The 23,093-nt window shown below is 35.9% G+C and overlaps 1 protein-coding gene across 1 annotated transcript in view; it reads left to right on the forward strand.

Annotated features, from left to right (window-relative positions):
- jph1a (junctophilin 1a) overlaps positions 1-18,398 on the forward strand; it is a 32,862-nt gene extending 14,464 nt beyond the window's left edge. The window contains exons 3-6 of the mRNA XM_084399193.1: positions 5,623-5,741; positions 16,157-16,845; positions 16,943-17,039; positions 17,676-18,398. Of these exons, the coding sequence (XP_084255319.1) occupies positions 5,623-5,741; positions 16,157-16,845; positions 16,943-17,023 (889 nt within the window). The 3' untranslated portion in view covers positions 17,024-17,039; positions 17,676-18,398. The remainder of the gene's footprint in view (positions 1-5,622; positions 5,742-16,156; positions 16,846-16,942; positions 17,040-17,675) is intronic.
- Positions 18,399-23,093: the final 4,695 nt, after the last annotated feature.

The following is a 23,093-nucleotide window of genomic DNA, read 5'->3' on the forward strand; positions in this document are numbered from 1 at the left end:
CTGACGAGAACGTCGGTCTCCTCGGCTGTGAACCGCTCCTGGCGTGCGCCTGGCAAATCCGCCGTTATAATAGCAATCCGCCATGGAACAAGCACACTTGCTCTTAAAGGGAATGTGAGATGTCGCTCTGATTGGTTTATTTCACGTTACGCCCAAACCACACCTATGAATAATGAAGCTACTTCAGACCAACCCATTTTAGATTTGTGTCGGGCGCAAGAGTCATTTATCCCGCCGGTATAATAGCAACAGCGCCCGAGATCCGCCCACAAAGTTACTTGCGTTTCGCGCTTGATACTTGCGTTTCAGATCGTTAAAATAGGGCCCTTAGTCTAAAATGTTAACCTGATTCATGTTAAACTTAATTACTCAATGATTTGGTCTCAGTGGTTCTCAGTGAATAAGAACCATATGTTCTTATTCTCACACAAATGATCTTATTCTCTCTCTTATCACACAAAGTTGTCAAGTGACTTGAAAAGATTTAGCATATTATCCAAAGTCATGGATTACACTACTGTTCTGAAGTTTTGGGTCAGTATTTTTTATATGTATCTTATGCTCACCAAGGCTGCAGTTATTTGATCAAAACAGCATATTATTACAATTTAAAATGTTGACATTTATCTATTTTCTACTTGCTGAGTTTCGATTTCAAAATGTTATTTTATTCCTGTGTTTTAGCATCATTACTCCAATCTTCAGTGTCACATGATCCTTCAGAAATCATTCTAATATGCTGATTTGCTGCTCAAGAAACATTTGACATTATTATGAATGTTGAAAAACAGTTGTGCTGCTTAATATTTTTGTTGAAACCATTATACTTCTTTCAGGATTCTTTGATGAATAGAAAGTTGAAAACAACTGCATTTATTTGAAATAGAAATCATTTGTAACATTATTAGTGTCTTTATTGTCACTTTTGATCAATTTAATGCACCCTTGCTGCATTTCATTGTATTTTTATAATGTCTTTCAAAAAAACATATTGACCACATACATTTAAACGTGTATTTATGCTACTTTTATGGGGCTATTATCAATCAATGAACTGTATGGAAAAGACTTGTGCAAGATTTTGTGTTTCATGGAGAAAAGAAAGTCATAAAGGTTTGGAACAACACGAGGGTGTAAATAATTCATTGATTTTTCTGTTTGTGTGATCTATCCCTTTTAGATGCTGTTTATCCAGGGCTTCATCAGCCCTTTTCATAGCCTAAAGGGATTTGTTATTCAAAGTGATATAAACCTCTTTATTAGTTATTCAAATGCATAATACGCTGGTCTTTATTATGACTCATCATAACTGAGACCCAGAGTTTGATTTATGTCTATGTACCACGTAAGCATCTTAGGGGGCAGATTTTGGCTTGTTGAATAAAATGCAAATATCTCCTGTATAACTGAGAAAATGTGGGAGGGAGAAGGTCACTGAGAGAGAGAGAGCGAGAGAGAGAGAGGCGGGCACATACTGTACCAATTGCCAGCACCGGCTCACTGCAAAACAGTGTTAGTAAATGTAGATTCCGCAAATAGCTCCGGGTGGAAATGAACCTTTTGCTGTGATCAAGAGGCATCCTGTGGTACCACAGCCCTCATCTTAATCCTTATATAAAAACTTGCAAAACTGGTTTCTGTTCAGCCATGTTAGCTCGTCTCAATGTGGGCCAATGGCCTGAGGGACGACCAGCCAATCCCGCAGGCACATTTGTCCCGGCCCTGGCCTGAAAGGAGGTCACAAAGAGGGGGTGAAATTCAAGTGCACCATTAAAATTAGAGGGGTGCAGAGATGCATACCGAGGTTTTAAATACCCAGAGGTCTTGAAGTAGGTACACACAGAAACTGGTGGGATTTGAATAGAGGGAGAATATGAAATAGAGAGGGATTTGTAATTGTTATTCTCTCATTCTATAATGCTTCGCATGCTGTTGTATGTGCAGTCGAGTCTCTGAGACCACATTGCAAATTGGGATATAAAAAATAGAAAAATAAAAATGTTTTTTTTATTTTTATTAAATGAAAACATGAGTAATAAAAAATAAATAAGAAAGATTTGAGATTCTTAAGTGTATACCAAATACCAAAATATTCTGAAATTCATATTCATTTTTCAATTCATGTTGACGGGGTAGTTTTTTTATTTTTATTCTTTAATATGAAATAGTGGTGTCAGACTTTTGGACTCCACTAAAAATATTTTTTAATGTAGTCTCTTATGCTCACTGATGCTACATTTATTTGATAAAAAAACAGTAATATTGTAAAATATTTTCTTAATTTAAAATAACTATTTTCTATTTAAAAATGCAATTTATTCCTGTGATGCAAAGCTGAATTTTCAGCATTATTACTCAGTCTTCAGTGTCACATGATCCTTCAGAAATCATTCTAATATGCTGATTTGCTGCTCAAGAAACATTTCTTATTATCAATATTGAAAACAGTTGTGCTGCTCAATATTTTAGTATTTTTAACCTCATTAAATTTTTTAAGGTTCTTTGAATAGAAAATTCATAAGAACATAGTTTATTTTTTGTAACTCTACAAATGTTTATACTTTCACTTTTGATCAATTTAATGCATCATGTAAATAAAAGTATTAATTTCTTTCAAAAAATAAATCTTACTGACCTCAGACTTTTGAACAGTAGTGTATTACTTCACTGAGGTGTTACTGTGAGGTTAAACATTCTGTCAGTGGGGGCCTCCATAACCCCACAGTCTGTCTCAAACCCCAAATAGATGCGTCTAGAACTCCCTCACGCTTTATCACTTGCTTTGCATGCTTCACACTGTCTACATGAGGACTCTACAATGATCGTTATTATGTGACGATCGGAAATAGAGGTCGATATGTGTCAGAATCGGAATCTGGGCAGAAAGCACCTCTTTGTCCCCCAATGATAAGCTATTTTTGCACTGGTGGCCAGACTATCCCAAAGCATCTGGCCTCTTGCATTTGAAATAAGGTTAATGATTAAAACAGACCACCACTTTGTCTAAGAAGGGTTTAACAAAGCCGTAAACATCTCGATCCATCATGGTCACAGGAAGAAACTGATTGATATTATAGAGAACTAAAAGCTTTAGTTTCTATGCAGAACACATCCTATTCTGCTGGTGAACCTTGACTTGACTCATATTTTGGAGGTGGTTCTTACTGAAGCATCAAGTTGGACTAATCCCCTGCATTTTAGAGTTTATTTTGTGCTTTTGATGCTGGGGTTGCGTAATAGTTATAGTAATAGCGCTGAACCGAAGGGGAAAAATCCCTAATGCCTAATGCATACGCTGCACAGACTCAATCTGGCCTGTCTGTGAGAAGATGAAAACAGTGTGTGTTGCAGCACGTTGGGGGTTTTGAAGGGATTTGAGAAGCAGGTCACCTCTTGATAACTAAGCTTGTGTTTCAGCATGATGCGAGCTTCATTAAAGCCGTCCGGAGGCCAAGCCTATCATGATCCCAACACAACATAAACTTTTACTTGTTATGTGTGCTAGTATGATAATTTCCTGTGTTCATGATTATTTCGCCTCGAGTCATATGGAGACTTTTGCTCTTAAGAAAAAGACCCTCGTAATCTTGTGTGTTTCCACTAGTTTCAAATCTCAACAACGTCACATGCTATTCAATGAACGTTGTCCTCTTGGTAACTTCCTCAGGCATGTCCCACCCAAGCATATACAGATGTAAGATACGATTTCTATTGGTAATAATATTAATTTTATTAACATTTTAACAATGTTATTCATATTAGAAATATTGAAATACTAATATATAGCCTATACAGGGTCAGTGACTTAAGAAAATTCACCAGCCATAAATATTTTTTACCAGTAATGAAATATAGATTAAAGTTACAAAAGTTATTCAGACAAGAGCAATGAGTGATTGTTCTTTGTTTTTTTGTTGTTTGATTAGCATTAAAAACACAGTAACAGGAATATTAGGCTGACTGTCACTTTAAGAGCTAATGCACAGATCCAATGAATATGCGGTCACACTGAATATACATGAATATACTGTCATAGCCAAGATAGGCATTTTGAGATAATTTTGCTTGAATATTTCTGTTCAAGTGCAAGAAGACGTGAAAGAGAGCTCAATTCAGTATCCGCACACTGCCAGTGAGAAGTGGATTTCTGGGTGTGCATTTTGGATGTTTGCGCACAGAAAACTTCCCACACAGCATTTGAGTAACAAATGTAGTTCCCTTTTGTGTCTTCTTGAGCTTGTATGTTTAAATCGGGAAGGTTTAAACTCTTGTGACGATGCAGGACTGCCCCATAAACTGTCTTGAGCGCCGTTCACGTTTGTTCACGTTCTCACAAATTTCTCATAATATTGTTGCGAGCCAACCGGCGATTGGCACCGTTTCATAATATACTCGCCAACACCAATTTGTACTAACATTTGGCGCTTGGCGAGTGTTCATTTTAGGCCCTGTGTATACATTTTAGGCCCTTTGCATTTGGGCCAGACTTGATGATGGTGAGATCAGATCTCTGTGTGGACCACTGGCTGTTGAGATACAAAAATGAATGGCAAAAGGAATATTTCCTACTGACACACTATAGCAAAATATATAAATAACTGGCTTAAAACCTTTTTTTTTGTTGGTGAAAATGCTAACGTGCCTAAGACTTTTGCACAGTACTGTGTATATACAGTATATATACATATACACACTATAAATATATATATAGTATATTAAAATACTAATATATGATTTCTTCATTATATATAAAATATAATATTATATATTTTTATTTCGTAGAATAGTTTATTTATTGGAGTACAGGTCTTAGTGTTCTATGTCTGTTGTGTGCTGAGTAAGAGGGATGTGCTCCTGTGGTCTGTGCCCTCTGACCAGATTAAATGCTTTGTCCCTGTCCGTTTGTAAAAGCAGGATTTGGATTTGACAAAAACGGGGATCAGCACACCCCATAGTACTATTTAGGCACAGGAATCCTCTACCCTCCATACACACAGATACATGTGTGCACACATGTGCACGTACACACAACCTCCCTCTGCCTCCCTCCCTCCCTATACACAGCTAAAAGCAGGCCACAGTACAAAAGATAATGCATCCATGTTTCAATAACCCGAACGCAAGCATTCAGCAAACCACTCAGTCAAAGAAATGCTCACTCACATACACTTCAAACAGTATGTACTGTATGTGTTTAATGTTTTAAATACATGTTTGTGCATATTTCAGGACATATTTCAAATATACATAGCATAAGCACACTTTTTACAGCAAAACAATCAAAAAGACAATATATATACTTATGAAAATGAACTTTCAAGTTAATAGATTGAGTTGATTGATTGAATAGATTGAAGTGTGAAATTAAGGGGACATGAAGTTCCAAAAAGTGAAGCATTCAGAAAAGTAAAGACTCATTTGTAAGAGTGTGTGGGTATATATGTGTGTATACATATATTAGTGCTGGGCAACGATTAATCGCATCCAAAATAAAAGTTTGTGTTTACATTATATATGTGTGTGTGTGTACTGTGTATATATATATTTTTTTTTGTATAATACACACATATGCATGTATATATGCCAGAAAATGATGTATGCCAATAACTTTTGTGGTTACAGGACGTCCCACGCAAGGACTAAGAGTGAAGCAGCAGACCAGGCCGCACTTGCAGGATGTCAAGAATCCGACTTAGCCAGAGCTGTGGCTTATGAATTATCTCCAAGCTTCCATCAACCAGGTACAGTTTATACAGAAGAAATGGTTTACTTTCCCACACACACCCTGCAAATAAATAAATACCCATGATGAAAGTCACCAGATTATAACCAAACACCTGTAATTAAAACCTCGCAATAGATACTTTCTCTCCACATGAAACTAGCTCAGTGGAGCTCTGTTGAGGGTAGAAACAAAAGAGTACAAAGACATGAATGCTTTCCCCTGGGTTATCAAGTTTTTTTGACAGTGAAATTACATATTTCTCTGACCCTGAGAGCTGATCAGGCTTTTTTGCTACTGTACCTTTAAGATTTCTGACCTCTGTTATGATTGACATTTATCAAAGCATTAATATGTAAATATTGCTGTCATGTGTTAATATACTCTAATCTATTTTTAATATCCAGTGGTGGCCAAAATTATTAGAACACCTGACAGATCTAAAAGTATTGACCTTTATTTGCCTCTTAAACATGATTTAATTTCATAATGTTCATGAAACATGCTGCTCTGAGCACAACAAATATCAGATGACGTGAGCCGTACTCTTTTTATCCACATTTTATATCATTTATAATATTTTTATTATATGATATGGGATTTTATACTATAATAGTAAATATTTATTAAAATATATAAATATAAATATTATATGAATACTATATAAATACAGATCAACTGTTTGAGGCTACAGGAATGTGTTTTCCTCAATTATGTCCCTTTAAACTTTGCACTTGTAGATTCAAATATAATTCAAATTTGAATGTGGTAGTGGATCATTATTAGCATTATGTGTTTTTATATGATTTTTTATCATGATAGTATATTAATATCAAACATATAGCCTGGAATAAACCAGGAAAATCTAGTTTTAGTAAGCCTCAAAAGGTCTACCTCACTATACCGTATGCCTCGTCTCATCTCAGCATTGATACACAGAATGGAATACAGTGAAGAAAATATCCATCAATCACTGAATGGAACTCATTAATCAAGCTGTTCTATTCTGTTTACATGTAATGTACACTTTCTTGATGAATGGGATTAAATGTTCTTTTTTAAAAATAGACTAGTTGGCTGGATCCCACCATTAAAAAGAAGTCCGAAGGTCTGATAATTAATTGTGGCAAACAAATGGGATGGGTTTAACCCTGGGAAAGAACACAGAAACACACTTTTTAGGTAATAGATGCTTAGCAGCTCGGCTTTGTTGTTTTGTTCAATAAAGTCTAATCTTTTTGGAACTTCTTCGAGAGATGTCTTGCTAAGAAAGAAAATACTTCAGTAATCATTAACATCATTAATGAATCACGACATCATTAATGAGCCTCCTACATTGGCAGTCCTAATCAAAACAAATAAAGTGTATTACTCTACATTACAGAGCACTAATATTAGTAGACTGCTCCTCAGTGATTGTTCTAGTTCCCTTTAGAAATATTTCAGACAGCAGCCAAAGAATGTGGTCCATATCAAACCGAGAATGTTCTCCGGATGAGGAATGCAAGGCTTGTTGAGTGTGTCGTGCGTACGGCACATTGCTATCAGTAAGCGGATTCAGATAAGAAGTGGGCATGTCAAATTACAGCTCTATTGTGCCGCTCACCTCTCATGGAAAAGGTCCCAGAAACACTTCTCAGTTTTCAGAAGCAAACCCCACACAAACACATAAACTCCTGCCAGCTGAGCACAGGGAGGTCAAGGGAGAAAGGTCAAACTCACAAGGGGGGGGGGGGCTGGTATATACATTTCTGCAGATCTATAACTGGAAATCACCTTCAAGAGGAGACGCTCATGTTGGACTGGATGTGACTGAGCAAATGAGTCATGTCTTGCAGGTACCGGGAAATCTTTGCGAGCGCTGTTAGGGAGATAATATCTTAATTAAACGGAGCTGTTTCGGGAGAACTGTTGTTGCTCAGAGCTTACCTTTTGTTCTACCAGTTACTTTTACTCTCTGGGTGACCTTATTTACCGCTTTTTTGTCATTAAACCACAAAATCCATTATTTGTGAAATCTAATGTCAGTTTTTTATTTATTTTTATATATATATATATATATATATATATATATATATATATAGCGCCTTTCCGTAGCTCAAGGTCGCTTTACATTGTACATTACAATACATTTACACACCCGCACACACATTACAGAAACACCACCGTATTGTTTGAAACACCACCTTATTCAGAGATGAAGCGAAACTGGTTTTGTAAGAATTTGTAACATTAGATTATGTCTATTGAAAATGAGTACACTCCTTCTGTGCAGAAGTCTCTTCTGCTCACAGAAGCTGTATTTATTTAATAAAAAAACACAATAAAAAATATTTTTAAACGGCTTTTTTCTATTTTAAGATATTTTAAAATGTAATTTATTCCTGTGATGCAAAGCTGAATCCATTTCAGCATCATTACTCCAGTCTTCTGTGTCACATGATCCTTCAGAAATCATTCTAATATGCATATTTGCTGCTCAAAAAACGTGCTTAATATGTTCGTGGAAACCGTGATACATTCTTTTCAGTATTTTTGATTAATAAAAAGTTCTAAAGAACAGTAAATGTTATACTGTCACTTTTGATTATTTATTGCATCCTTGCAGAATATCTTTAACAAAAACTACTGACTAGTAAAACTGGTAGTTTATGTAATATATTTAAATTTGAAAATACATTTTTGTTGATCAATAGAATTCAGTTCACTGTAAACATGATGTGTCAAACTAGATTCGTTCAAATAGACAGGTTTATTTTGATAGTAGTGCTTCTGATAGTTGATTAATCCAAGGGAGGATATAATTTGTTAATGAGCCTCTAATAAGTGCCACTAGATTTAATGACTAACACACTTGAGGTCATAACTGCCATGTGTTTATTTAATATGATAAGTTTTCAGTATATACCCTGCATGCCAAAATTAACCAGACATTCACATTTCATGAGTGCAAGTGGTAGAACTCTGTGTATTGATGTAGGTGAGGTTTCTTTTACAGAACTGATATGCAGTATGGTGCCCATATGTTTCTATGTTAATTAGACATTCCTGGGCATTTCCTGGTTCTGTTTGTTCATTTGTGTTGCTTAGGCTTCACAAACATTTCCCCACGTCATTCATCTTCTTTCCAAGTATTAAATACGCACAGAGTCTACTTGAACCAACACTGCATCCAGTTAAACAACACTTTCAGTGCAACGTCAAACACTGTATTGCTCTTCTTTATATTTCAGTTTTAAAGTAGGTTTGTTGTTAGCATCAGAGGTCATTATTGTCTTATCAGCCATGATTGATTGTACCTTTTACAAATATAATGTCAAATAGTACCATGTAATATAGATTTGCTTGTTGCTGATTAGATTTTGCTTTTAGATTTATCTATAAGACATAAACAGCTGTACATACATAGTGATTTTACTATCGGTAAGGGTACGAAATGTTATTGGTGATGACATGAAGATGACCTCAAGTGGCTGTTCGTTTCAAATTTTGGCATCAGCGATATGATGAATAAATCATCAAAATTTGGGCTCAGTTTTTTTTTAAAGAAATGAATACTTTTATTCAGCTAGAATCAAAAGTAACAGTAAAGAAGACATTTATCATTTTAAAAAAGATTTATATTTCAAATAAATGCTGTTGTTTTGGACTTTCTATTCATCAAAGAATGTTGGAAAAGAATGCATCATATAGTTTCCACAAAAATATTAAGCAGTCACAACTGTTTTCAGCACGGATAATAATAATAAATATATTTCTTGAGCAGCAAAACAGAATATTAGAATGATTTGTAATTATGATTAGATGATCATGTGACACTGAAGACTGGAGTAATGATGCTGAAAATTCAGCTTTGCATCACAGGAATAAGTTACATTTTAAAATAAAATAGAAAACGGTTCTTTTATATTGTAACAATATTTCACAATACTACTTTTTTCAATCAAATAAATGTCGCCTTAGTGAGCAGAAGTGACTTCTTTCAAAAACATTGCCAAGGAATGCAGCAACTTTGCACAATAATATAAAATGTTGCTGATGTACACAGTTGTGTGTGTTCAATTTGAAGTGTCGTATGAAAACAAAGTGGCTTTCTGAAATGATCCGGCCTGATCCGCCTGATCCCCAGCGGTGCCTTGTTCTCCCACTAGCTCTCAAACATCCCGCTCAGAAGAGTAAGCACTAGCACTCGTAATTGACATTTCTGGCTTATGGCAGATTAGTGCAGAGGTTATGTATGCCTTTGTAACACATCAAGAAAAAAAAACGCTGCACTGTCGCCACGGTTGTCTTTAGGTCCCGTTTGAAATGGTCTACCCAACGAGGTTTATAGAGTGACGTTAATTGCGCTATATTTGGAGCGAGTGTGTCCTTTACAGGGAGCTAACGGAGGGATAGTTGGAATGGCAGGACAGCGAGCAGCTGTCCATTCCTTCAGTCAGACGTTTGAACCCTGACTGCACCTCCTCTTCCTACCTCTCTTTAAATCATTGCCCATCTCTTCAATGCAAGGTGCACAGAGGCCAGCTGGTTCCCTGACCCTATGACCCCCAAATCGTTTTCCCTCTTTATTTATGCCGTTCCAGTACAAACTTGATGGCTCAGATTATGACATACATTATTATAAATAAATAATGTATATGTTCATGTATATATTAAGACTGTTTATCCTATAAACAAATATTATTTCATACATATATAATCATTATTATTATAAAAGAAGGCAAGTACATGTAGAAAGTAAATAGATTATAAATATATTTATGTATCTCACAATTGTGACTGTTTCTTGTTTAAACAAAACAAACTATATATATATATATATTAGTGCCGTCAGATCGCGATTAATCGATTCTATAATGCATGTTTGTATATATATTATTATGTGTGTGTGTGTGTGTGTATTTACATATGCATATATAAACAAATATTATCTAAACAAACTTTTATTTTAGAGTCGATTAATCACGATTAATATATATAGTGTTCATTTAATAGTATTTAATTTACTTTATTTATTAATGTATTTTTCAATGAGAAGGAAAGGATCATCTATTGTTCTATTGGATCTATTTTACTGGCGCTACAGTAAAAGATAAATATACATAGATCCACTATAAATCAGTCAGTACTATTCCATCAGTTGTCTGTCATTATGAAATACATTATGGCATGAATCTTAAATACACACAAGACTCCAATGGCATGAATTTATGAAGTGCTTAATAAATTCAAAAGCCCCCGGGCCCTGCATCACATGCCCCATCAAGACAGATAGCCGCTTTTATTGGGATAGAGAACCTATTAATATTCCGGACCATGTAGATAATGAACAAAACTTTAAGGTTGATTGCATGCCTAGGTTTGTTTGTGATGTGTCGTAGCATCTTGATATAATGCATGTTAAAACAAGGGTACCGCTTTAATTGAGTATCAGGTAATTGAGTTGTGTCTCTTAACTGTGGGTGAAAAGATTTCATAATCCTTCTCATGTCATAAGAGAGGCCTTTGGATCTTTGTCAAATGCCTTATGCTGATTTTGAGCCGTGAGGTTCTATTGCCACCACTTATTTTTGGAGTTGAATTTCACTTGGCAACATGACAGTTCTCATTATACATCTCGATGTCTCATCATGTTGTTGTAAGATCTTCTTTTAAGGTAGTTTTCAGTATTGTTTTTATTTAATTAGTAAGTAGAATTGTTTTTTGCTTAGATATTTTTTTGGGGTGGAAACCAGACAAAAATACTAATTACGAAAAAAAAAAGAAAAAAAAATCATAACAGTGCACATATGCCATAATCTAATCCACAAAGGCGATTTTTTTAACTCCAGCACAGCACATTTAACTCAGAAGATGAGGCCTTTCCGTCCCGTCAACTATCAAATGAATACCTCTTGTTATTGACGCTTGGTCTAATTTAAGGCTTGCGAGGATGCAATGCTCCAAAGGATTTAAACGGCCCGTGCTTCCCCATAGGCCTGTCTAATGGTGCTGGAATATGGCCAGGATTATCCATTATATAGCCGTCATCTGTGGACAACACAAAGAAACACATTATTCTTATAAACCTATGGGATTGCTTTGAAATTACCTTTTATTTTTCAGCCCTACATGCTTGTAATGCATTTGTACTGATTTGGTTTATGCATTCTGATTATGAATATAATCCTATCGTTGCTTCAAGACAAGTAACACAGTTTTGCCTACAGCAGTGTTTCCTTCGTCCAAGCTCCCGTACTGTTTGTGTAGATACTATTGAATTTGAATTTACTTCACGACCATTAAAAAGTATGCTCTAGTATGATATGTCACCATTCCTCCGCCACCGTCAGTCACCATCCCTTTGCCACCTCCAAATCCCCACCATCCCTCCCTCTTCATCATCTGTTCCCTGCGGGGGATGTACTGTCACAGTTATGTTCAGTTAGTTTCAGTTTTCATGGACTTTTAGTTTGTTTTCCTTCATTCCTGCGTGTTCCTTTGTTTGATTTTCCCGCTTCTCTTTTGTTTCTATGGTCACAAATTATTAGTTTGTTGGGTTTAGCTGTGTTTGATTTATTATCTTGTTTGAATCTGCACTTAAGTTCCGTTTTCTCCTCAGTTCTCTGTCAGTTGTTGTGTGTGTGTGTGTGGACTGTGTAACACACGCTGTTACCTTTTATCGCCTGCTTGTGGATTAAACCTTGTTTATATTTTGAATCTGCTTTTGTCCGTCTTCATCTTCATCTTGTAACAGTGGTTGCCTTGGAAAATGTTGTTGTTTCATCTGAGAACAAATTAATATTTTGTATTTATTTTATATCTATTATTTGCCTCTCATATATCACTGTAGCACACCCAGTCTTGTTTTGGATTAATTTTTATAAAAAATAACTGAAAATATTTCTTTAAATGTAATTTAAATTTAGTTTAATTTAGTTTAATGTATAATTTTTTAGTTTAATGTATAATTTTTTTTATAGATTTTACGAAACAATCTAATTTTGCTTTGGTGTGCATGTAACTCTATTTGGGAATCACTGGTCTAATGCCCTATTGTGTGTTTTTCAGTTTCCATTGTAGTTCTGTGCGCTAGTTCGATGTTTGTTAAATTTATAGTCATGCATGGTGTATTATTAAGATGATTTTGAATTTAAATTATTATTCAAATTGCTCAAGTGCATTGTATTTATGGTTTTGTTTATATAAAATACAGTATTTTACTATTGTGCCATCCCAGGGTAGCAGTCTGCCACTTTCAGAGTCTTGCTTGAGGATTAAAGAGAGATCAAAGCAATCTTAGAGCATTATGTGGACTTTATTTTTAAGTTGCTCCGCAACTACAAGATTAAGTTATTGCCGTTGGAGTAACACTCTACACAAAGGCGTGTAACATGAGACATCATATGATCAAAATCAGTCTTAATGTTGATAGAAACGTATTTTCTTTCATTAGTATGTTATGTTTAATGATCAAGAACAGTTAACTTTGCTAACTTTTTAACAGTTACTTATTCTGTTTTCTACTTCAGCTAGTCAATAGCTGGTCATATGAGTAGATCAGTGTCTTCTGTAAATGACAGAAGAACAGGCGTGTTTGTTTGGGAGTGAATTATGCTTGCAGTGCGCTACCATGGTCCCTTTAGGTCAGTAAATAACACAGACAATGCTAGGAACTTGTGACAGAAGTTCTGTTCAGACAGGAAGAAACGGAATGGACCCTCCATAAAGCATGAGCTCTTATCAAGTTATTGTGAGAAATTATGTTCAGAAGATACTTTAAGCCATTTAAACATTAAGAATGCCCTCTCACTCTTTGAAGTTGGTCATCATGGATGCCAGAGATGTCAAGTGAATTAAACTGCAGTTAAATTGTTTGGGCTTAAGCTAGTTCGAGCCGTATGATTTTCCCGGAAAGCTCTATTATGCAAACTCAGCGTTGAGTCATTAGTTTTGCTGTTACCTTCTAAGTTAATTGATCTAGATGCACTAAGAGTTTTCATTGGCAGAGTGAACCAAGTCTTTTGTTGGGAATCAGAGAACGGTTTGCACACATTACAAAGAGTGGCTTTTATTTTATAGAATAGACTTGAGAAGGTGTTCATGGACCCTTTCACATTTCCGGGGTTCTCAGAAGCAGAAGTCAGCATAGTTGGGTAAACATCTATAGTGGTGATTGGGAGATCACAGCTAATATAATTTTTGTATTCCTATTTACTCTATAGCAAAAGAAAAAATCCATTATATTATTTCCACAGCTTTCCAAAACAGGGAAAAATCACAGCAGTGTTAATTTGTTTATATATATAAAATAATAAAATATATATATATATACACATTATTAAACAAATGTATACAATATATTTTAATTTAAATGTATGGCCCCCTGATGACCTAAGATTTGGCAACAATGTGTGAAGTTTGCAGTACGATACTATATATATTGTTATAAAATATAAAACAAGTCACTTTTTAGAATATTACTTTATAATTTAAAAAAAGTCCAGCTGAGATACTTTGGTTGCTATGATTTGGAATATCCATGGCTGTAACATGCTACTATCTCATTTTAAAGAATATTACTAAATATAAAAATGCCTACACAGGGCTCCAGACTAACTTTTTGCCTTGGTTGCACTGGTGCGCCTAACTTTTTTATTTAGGTGCACCAGCACAAAATTTGGGTGCACCCAAATTTTTCCTCGGCTGTATCACCTTTAACGCCACAATTTTAAGGTCACCTTTTTATCACGCTCTATACACATTCATATATATTATGTAAATGAATTTAAACAAGAAGGTGTAAAAACTTTTATTTATTTTTTGAAGCACAATTATTAACGGTATTCCTACTCTTACCGATACTGCTTATCGATACAGTACTTTAACTGTATTCTTATGGTTCTTTTTGTTTTATATATAATAAACAAAGATAAACAATAGATAAACAAAAGATAAACAATTAAACAAAGATACACTTTATATAGGCCTACACAGTGCTTTAATTTCAGGAAGGCCTACTACTGTTCAGGCATGGTCTAAAAAGAAATCTAATAAAGTAATAAAATGTAAAATAACACTGTAAAATTTAGGCTATCATAAATAGATTAATGCTTATTAAAGCTGAAGTTATTCTTTCAAGAGCTGTGAGTGATTTTTCTTTTGTTGTTTGATTTGCAGTAATGGCGCAATCGTCAGCATGTTTATTAGACTGCGGCCCCTTTAAGACCGGGTGCAGATCTAATAGGCTACTGATGCACCATATTCTCCCAACTATTTCCATAACTACGTCCATTTAAGACATAAACTGTTTTTAGTGAATCTCAAAGCCGGTAATTTTGACACGCTTTTGTGTACAATTGATCGTTTAGACGCGCACAATCTGCACATGAAACCGAAAGTATAATTAGCTTGTCTCGGTCTGTTTCGGAGCGCGCGCCGCCATGCGAACAACATCTCTTGCGCAGATTTTTGTGTTTTTAATAGCTCTTTCAATTATTAAACGCGTCCCGCAATTTAGCAACAGTAGCTAGACAAGCATTTACAACAATCACCGATCGTGCTGATTCTGATTCTGAGTTTTAGGGAGAAATGACAGCGTAATGCTGCGAAGGGAAGAAGTTGCGCGTAGTTAGATAGTTTTTAATGGTTTTACCTCAATATATAATTTTTTATAATCTTTGGAAGCCGAAATTTAAAATAAAATCAGACTAATATAACAGACCTTAAGTGTAACCAGGCTACGTTTGAATGTTTAATTCTGTCCTCCGTCGTCACTCATTAAGCAGGGCTGTCGTGTTGTGCGAGCTGTGGCATCGCGTGAGAGAAGAGAGTGAGTTCCGTCAAAGGAGAACAAACGCCAACAAACGTTCGTGCAGAGGCAGCGGATGCGAGGACGTTAGGTGCACCGGTGCGACCTAGGAAAAATGTTAGTCGCACACTTACAAAATTTGGTCGCATATGCGACCAAATTGGTCGCACTCTAGAGCCCTGCTACATAGGTTTGTAACGAATTTGCATAATGCCAGCCTACGGTTTTCATTGGCTGCCCACAAACAACATCTACGGTGACCCGCCCAATCACAACAGACTGGGCCATCTGATCAGTCAGAGAAGAGTAACCTCATGTAAAGGAGGGGTTTAGAGAGACAGAATCTTCTAACTAAACATTAATTTATTTATTTTTTTTTTACCTTAGATGCATGTTTCCTGTTGTATGAAACCTCCAAAACAAAATGAGGAACCTTTAAAATAGCATAACAGGGCCACATTAATCTATGATCTAGAATTTGGCTAAAATGAAGTGAAGTTTGCTGTCAAAATGCTGGTTAACTTGAATTGAATCCTTGAATCTCTTTTGGATTGTTCTTTAGTTTTTCTGACCTGTATTGGCTGCCTGTTCTAGTTTGTAATATCCCTAACTTTCTCCAACATTTGATCCCTTCCTTACAGGACTTGACTACATCAAACAAAAGTTCAGTGAGCCGGTGGATGAGATTAAGGAGGAACCACCTAAAGAGGAGGAGGAGAAGGAGAAGTCTTCTAGCAGCCCTTTCTATCGCCACGGCACGACTCCAAGCCACACTCCCGCCCAGAGCCCAAACCCGTCACCTCCTCACTCTCCTCAGAAGAGCCAAGCACCCAACCCCAGTGCCAGCCGCAAGATAAGCAAAGACAACAGCAGCGTAGCCCGAAAGATAAGCAAGGACAGTAGTAGTGTAGCTCGCAAGATAAGCAAAGAAGAGAGAGCCTCAATTGTGGCAGAGATCACCAAAGTATCCGCCCCTCCTCTTGTACCGGCCATCAAGTTGCAGGAAGTGCCCCCACCAAAACCCCCTAAGACCCTTATGCCCCCGTCCAAACCTGCGAGCACAGGTAATGGGCAGCTACATGCTGCTTATCACAGTTACTATGTGAAGCCAATGTCGAAGATGCCTCCACCAGAAGAACCAGAAGATGATGAGCCTGAGATGACACAGTCTAGCCTGGCCAGGATGCCTCCGCCACCCAAACTGGTCAGGACACCCACTCCCAAACCAGAGCCCAAGATCAGGAAACAAGAGTCCATTAAACCAAAGAGCTTAGCTGATACCAAGAAATCCAGCATAGATATGGCAGATGAAACACTAGCAGAAGAATCTGTAAGTGCTTGGCTACTTTAAGTGTCTCGTTTATACTTACAGATGCCTTTTTATGGATTGTGCTGTAATTGTTACATCATGTGTCTTTTTTACCCAGGGTCCTAACTCAGTTTTGGTTGCAATGGTTATGCTTTTGAACATTGGATTGGCAATCATTTTTGTCCATTTCCTGACATGAAACACTACCATTTAAGGTAAGCTTTTTGTTGGAGTCAGTAAAATTTGTATTTAAATAAACTGCTGTTCTTTTTAACTTTGTTCATCAAAGAATCCTGACAAAAGATTTTTTATCACAGTTTCCATAAATAAAAAATAAAATAAAACAATAAGCAGCACAAGTGTTTTCAACATTTCTTGAGCACCAAATCAGCATATTAGAATTTCTTAAGGATCGTGTGACACTGAAAATGCAACTTTGCATCACAGAAATAAATTACATTTCAAAATAGAATCAAATAGAAAGCGATTATTTTAAATTGTAATAATATTTCACAATATTACAGCTTTTACTGTATTACTGATCAAATAAATGTAATTATACAAGATTCAACTCATTTTTTAAGTCAATTTAATGTAATTTAAGTTGAAATGACTTAAACATCCAAGTTGATTATACTTAAAAATTTAAGGCAGCAACTTTTTACAATGAACCTGTTCATTCATACTAAAACTGAAATTGCAGATTGAAGGATGGAATTCACACAAAAAAAATCCTAATTTACAGAAAGACATTTCCGTACAACTGCAACAGCCCCTGTGACAACTAGCCCAAGCTTCATTTTTGTGGATGTATTGTGACTTTTAACCCTGTACAACATTTATTCCTTTAGTGTTGGATGGCAACCCACACAGTTGTGTCAATGACCTTTCTGAAATCCAAACGGCACCAGGCAGTCTCCGGAGAGCAGAGAGAGCTGAAGAATCAACATATGGGAGTTTGAAATCCAGAGAGCATCATCCTTGAAAATGACATGGTCTAATGTCATGCGGCTCTGGTAAACGAGATGAAAATATTTCGGGGGGAAAAATTACCATTAAAATGGAAACAGAAGAAGAGAATGCAGTGTGACGTGACTCATATCTGCTGATGGAAAGCCTTAGTATCAGCCACTCCATAGGTCTCTGGCTTCTGGCAGAGACTTAACTGGAAATGTTTGATGATGCACTTTTACATGATGGGCAAGAGCAGCTGCCTTACTCATTTACCATCTGACGTGTAACTGGGAGATGTGCTCCGAGTGCCAGAGGAATGCGTTCAGGGGACTTTGCTGCAGCGGGCGTCCGTTCCAGTGAGAGGAAACCGAACGCGTACACCAGCGTCACTCGTCCCGTCTTACACCCTTCACTGACCCACTGCAGTTTCTTCTAGCATCTCCTTCGTTCTTCTCGGAAGCTCCCTACTGTACTCATCACGTTTCAGTTTTTGTTTTCATGTACCTTTCTTTCTTTCCTTTATGTTTGTTCACCTCAATCAACACCGTGTTTGAATTATACGAAGCAAAAAAAATCACTACCAATTTTTTTTTTGTGTGTGTGAGTATTGGTACTATTTGAAAAATGGGAAAATATTATATTATTTATTAAAAATGTGCAATATGATTTATTTTTACACTTACAGAGTTTAATCTTTCACCAATGAGGGACATTGTAGTTCTGTCCCATTTGTTCTGGTATTTAAGAGAAGGAAAAACACGAACGGATTTGAAAAGTTAATGATGCACTGATTTCCCGCTCTTTTTTTGATCACGCCCATTCTGGTCATGGCAAAACCAATCAAAAAGTCTTATAAAGTGTGTTATTTATTGAATTCTGGGAATTGACTGTTTGTCATGTAATGTAAATAAAGCCTATGCCGTTGTGCATGCGATGTTGTGGAAGAGTTGTCATGCTTCAGATGTCAGGTATGACATGTGACAGCAGGTGAGATGTTTTGGAGAGAAAAAAAAAAAAGTCGTTGAGGGCTTGCTTGCATGCTTGTGACCTTGGATGCTTTGGATATCAAAAGTCAGGTAGTGCCACAGTCGGGTGGCGCTAGAGGAAGTAGGACATTGCCTTTAAGAGTCTTTAACAGTACTTCAGTTTACCTCAAACGAAATAAAGGAAAAAGCCTCGTACGAGATGAAGTCTTTGTCTTAAATCTGTAGTATGCAAATTTTGACTGACGCAGTCATTGGGAATTGATTTTAAATGTGCCACTATATTGTAAAATGATTTTCTTTTGGTACATCCGGAAATTTAACTTCTGTTTGTTATTCTTCTTATCATATTTATGCGCATTTTTCCTCTTTGGAAGGTTTATTAAAGATTTATTTATTATATATGGAATTCTAGATATCGTTTCAAGTGTTTGGTGAGTGTACAAGGGCTTTCTCTTCTTCAAACCCTCATTTGCTTTTAGTTTTCGTTTGCATGGAGACTTTAAATGGACTAACGCCTGTATATCTGATTCAGAACAATCTGAGGTAAATGTTTAAGGCATCAAAATTTACTCTTGAAGGACGTGTTTTATTTGGTTGTATTTCAATTCTGTGCAACAATGCAGTGCAATGTGTACGGGCTCTTTTTTATATGTTTTCTGAAGGAGAGTTTGGAGCTCTTATAACAGGACAGGACAAGGAATTATTTTTCTAAAAACAGATGTTGCACAAACAAAAGACATTTATATACTATATAAGGTTTATTCTATTTATAAGAATTTTTACAGAGCACAGCCATTACAATACGAATTCTAAGATATTTTTCTATTGAAATGCACAACTGTATTTTGTCAAAAGCAGTATAGCTCCTTTATATCAAGCATTGTATCTCACACATCAGAATTAAAACACTAAAACTATATATGATTCAATGTGACTTGAAATGCTGAGGATGCAGGAATACTTTTTTGAACCCTTCAATGCAAAAAAAACCCTAATCTCTGTTACATTTCGAGCCCATAGAGCCCCACGTATTTCTGTAATTGAAAAGTTATGGTATTTATCTGTATAATAAAATGTTATACCTTGTAAGTCTGCTTTCTCCATAATTTGTTCCCCCTTTTCAACTATTGTGCTGTAATAAACAACACATCTATGGGCTGATTCTCGTTCAACGCTAAAGCACTGGTTACACTGTAAAAAATTCTATGATCAATAAGTTATGACAACATATGTTTTTACATTACAAGTTATACAAGATTCAACTTAATTTTTTTAAGTTTAACTTTTTAACTTTAACTTTTTGTTTTTTTTAACCTTCAACCTCTCCTCGCATCCTGTAACAAATCCTTCCCTCTCGGGTCCTGAAGCCCTAAAATTATACTTAAAAAAAAAAAAAAATTCATTTTTAGAATATTTTTCTATTTTTTTTATGCAATTTAGCTGTTCCGTTGGGTCCTAAAGTCAGTTTTTCTCTTCAGTATGCATTCAGATACACAAGATTTTGCATTTTTAGTTTAAATTTTGAGCATTTTTTAGGTTTTTCTATGTATACTGAAGCATTCTTCGCATTCCTTTCATTCCTAAGGGGCTCAAATTGACCCCGAGTGAAGGATTTGTTACTTTTTTTATTTCACCCACATAAACTCCTCGAATCCAGTCTTTTTTTGTGTGTGTGTATTCGTGGTTCAAGTGCGACAAAAGTTTTTCAAGTGTGACAAATTCTTGGGTCAAAATGACCCAAATAGAGGATTTAATGTAATTTAAGTTGAAATGACTTAAAGGGATACTCCACTTTTTTGGGAAATAGGCTCATTTTACAACTCCCCCAGAGTTAAACAGTTGAGTTTTACCGTTTTCGAATCCATTCAGCCGATCTCCGGGTCTGGGGGTCTATGCAGATATTATCTTGGGACTATAGGGGAAGCACAGGCAAAGCACTGCTACTTGGGCGCAGAGATATCACGCCCAAGTAGCAGTGCTTCGCCTGTGCTTCCCCCTAATATAGTCCTTAATATAGAAGTCAATATCTGCCTAGGAAATCGCCTAGTGTTAATCTGCATCGCTATTTGTACTCGTTGTGAATACGCAGGCCACAAGAAGTAATTAGGTGGGGTTTTTTTTTATATCACTTTTACTCAGGACATGCTAGCTGGCAACAAAGGATTCCATTCATTATGCTAAGCTAAGCTAGCGCCGACCCTGTCAAACTAAAACAATGCATGCACTAAGACAAAAATGCATTTACCCACCTATCTAAATGTAGGAAAGAAGGTGAATAAGCCCTATTTCAAAAAACGGTGGAGTGTTCCTTTAATGTTGTTTATATGTCTATGTGGTGTTTTTAATATGCTTTAAGACAAACCATGTGCAATTGCATAAGTCAACACCATTGCTGAGTATTTTCTCTTTAAAATTGCAATGAATCAAAGACAGACAAAAACGCTTTTTGAAATCGCTGGTGTTTCTGACATCACAAACTACCTTGTAACCAATCACGTCAACGAGTGGATCTCTGAGCTGGTGTGAGTGAGTGGAGGCGGGGCTAATTTGCATATTCATAGAACTGCATATAATAAATGAGACAAGGGTGTAGAGTTTCATTCAAGATAATTTAAGGCATGAAGCATCTTTTTTCAAGGAAAAAACTTTAAATGTGTCATTTTGGTGATCAAAGATAAGGGATTTTGCTGATTTTAAGGGTTAAAATTATTGACTTTAACATTAGTTAGCTACATGAACTATAACAATGAACAATACTTCTACAGCATTTGTTAGTTGTTAATCTTAACATGTACCAATAATTTTTTAAGATCAAAAGTTATATCTATTAACATTAATTACTGCACAGTGAACTAAAAAGAACATGCACATTTTTATTAAGTAACATTAGCAAAGGTTAATAAATGCAGAATATTGCTCATTGGTAGTTAATGTTAGTTAATGCATTAACAAATGAGACCTTATTGTAAAGTGTTACCAAAATGTATTACAATTCTATGCAATTGTGTCCAAAAAAAATATTAAACACACAAAAAAAAAAAAATAATTGTTAATGTTAAAAGTGAATCACAACATTATAATATAAAGTAATTACATTAAAAAAAAATCTCTAAAATCAACTGACACCCATTTGGTACAGAATAGCACCCTGTTTTACATTTATTCACTTTTGTTGGGTTATTCTGTACTAGACAGAAGTACAGTACAGTTATATTACAGTGCATGTTGCTCTGAACCCTCTGACCATTTAAAATACTTTCAGCGTTTCACTTTTGCATGACTAAATGTAGACATAGCGTGAGCACCGTGCACCACACTAAAGAATCAGTTTCACATGTGTAATCTTAAACGTCTACAGAGGTCAAAGATCTACCAGCTTCTAAAAAGCGAATGTAACATGTTGCTGAAATTGGATTAAGACTAGTAAGCAGGGAAGGGATATGGCTGGTTATGTGTTTTCTTAAAACAGAGTTGCTAAGACATTAGCTTGGGCAAAATTATCTTTCTGTCTTTAGCTTAGCACCATTGAATCATCATTGAGTAAACATATAACGGATTAAATGTAATGAATCACCCCTTAATTGTAAGCACTATGACTAAGAAAACCAAAGTCTGAGTACCATATAGAGTACTTGGCAAATGACTCACATTCTAGTCATCTAAACAAACCAGGGCTCTGTTTTCCTGACATAAACATCTGTCAGCAATATAAAGCAGGAATATCTAGATTGTTTCATACAATATACAACATTCCACATTCTTTCAGACCAAAGAAATTTGGATGTAGGCCTATAGACCTTGAGCGCCAGAGAAACAAGCACGCAGCCATCTTTAGAAATTTGTGTATGAACTTCTGTTTTTGCGGTATACTTCTATATGGCATCGCTGTCGAAGAGTAAGTAGCTGGTGAAGTGGATTTAAAGAGTTAATGAAAGTTATCATGAGTATTGTAATGTTTGAAGCTGATGTCAAAACAAATGTCATTAGACCGGGAAGATTTTAAAACAAGCCGTTCATTCATCAGCGCTGAAAAGGGGCGGGGCTACACAAGGCTGCGTCCGAAATCGCATACTCTTTTGAGTGGGTAGCCTTATTTTGATTAAGTTATTAATTCACCATCGCTAAAAAAGAGTGTATTGTTCTATATGTGTGAATGTTATCTGGACGCACTACATTCGCCATGTTGTAATTATCATGTGACCAACCAGCGTCAGTTACTTCGCTTCACTGCCATTCACAAATCCTCTCCTGTGGCCTCATGGGATAGTAAAGTGAATGTGAACCAGAAGAATGTCATCCTTGTACTTTTTGCCAACTCTTTTATGAGTA

Source organism: Rutilus rutilus (assembly GCF_951802725.1).
Source record: "Rutilus rutilus genome assembly, chromosome: 24".
Taxonomy (NCBI): Eukaryota; Metazoa; Chordata; class Actinopteri; order Cypriniformes; family Leuciscidae; genus Rutilus; species Rutilus rutilus.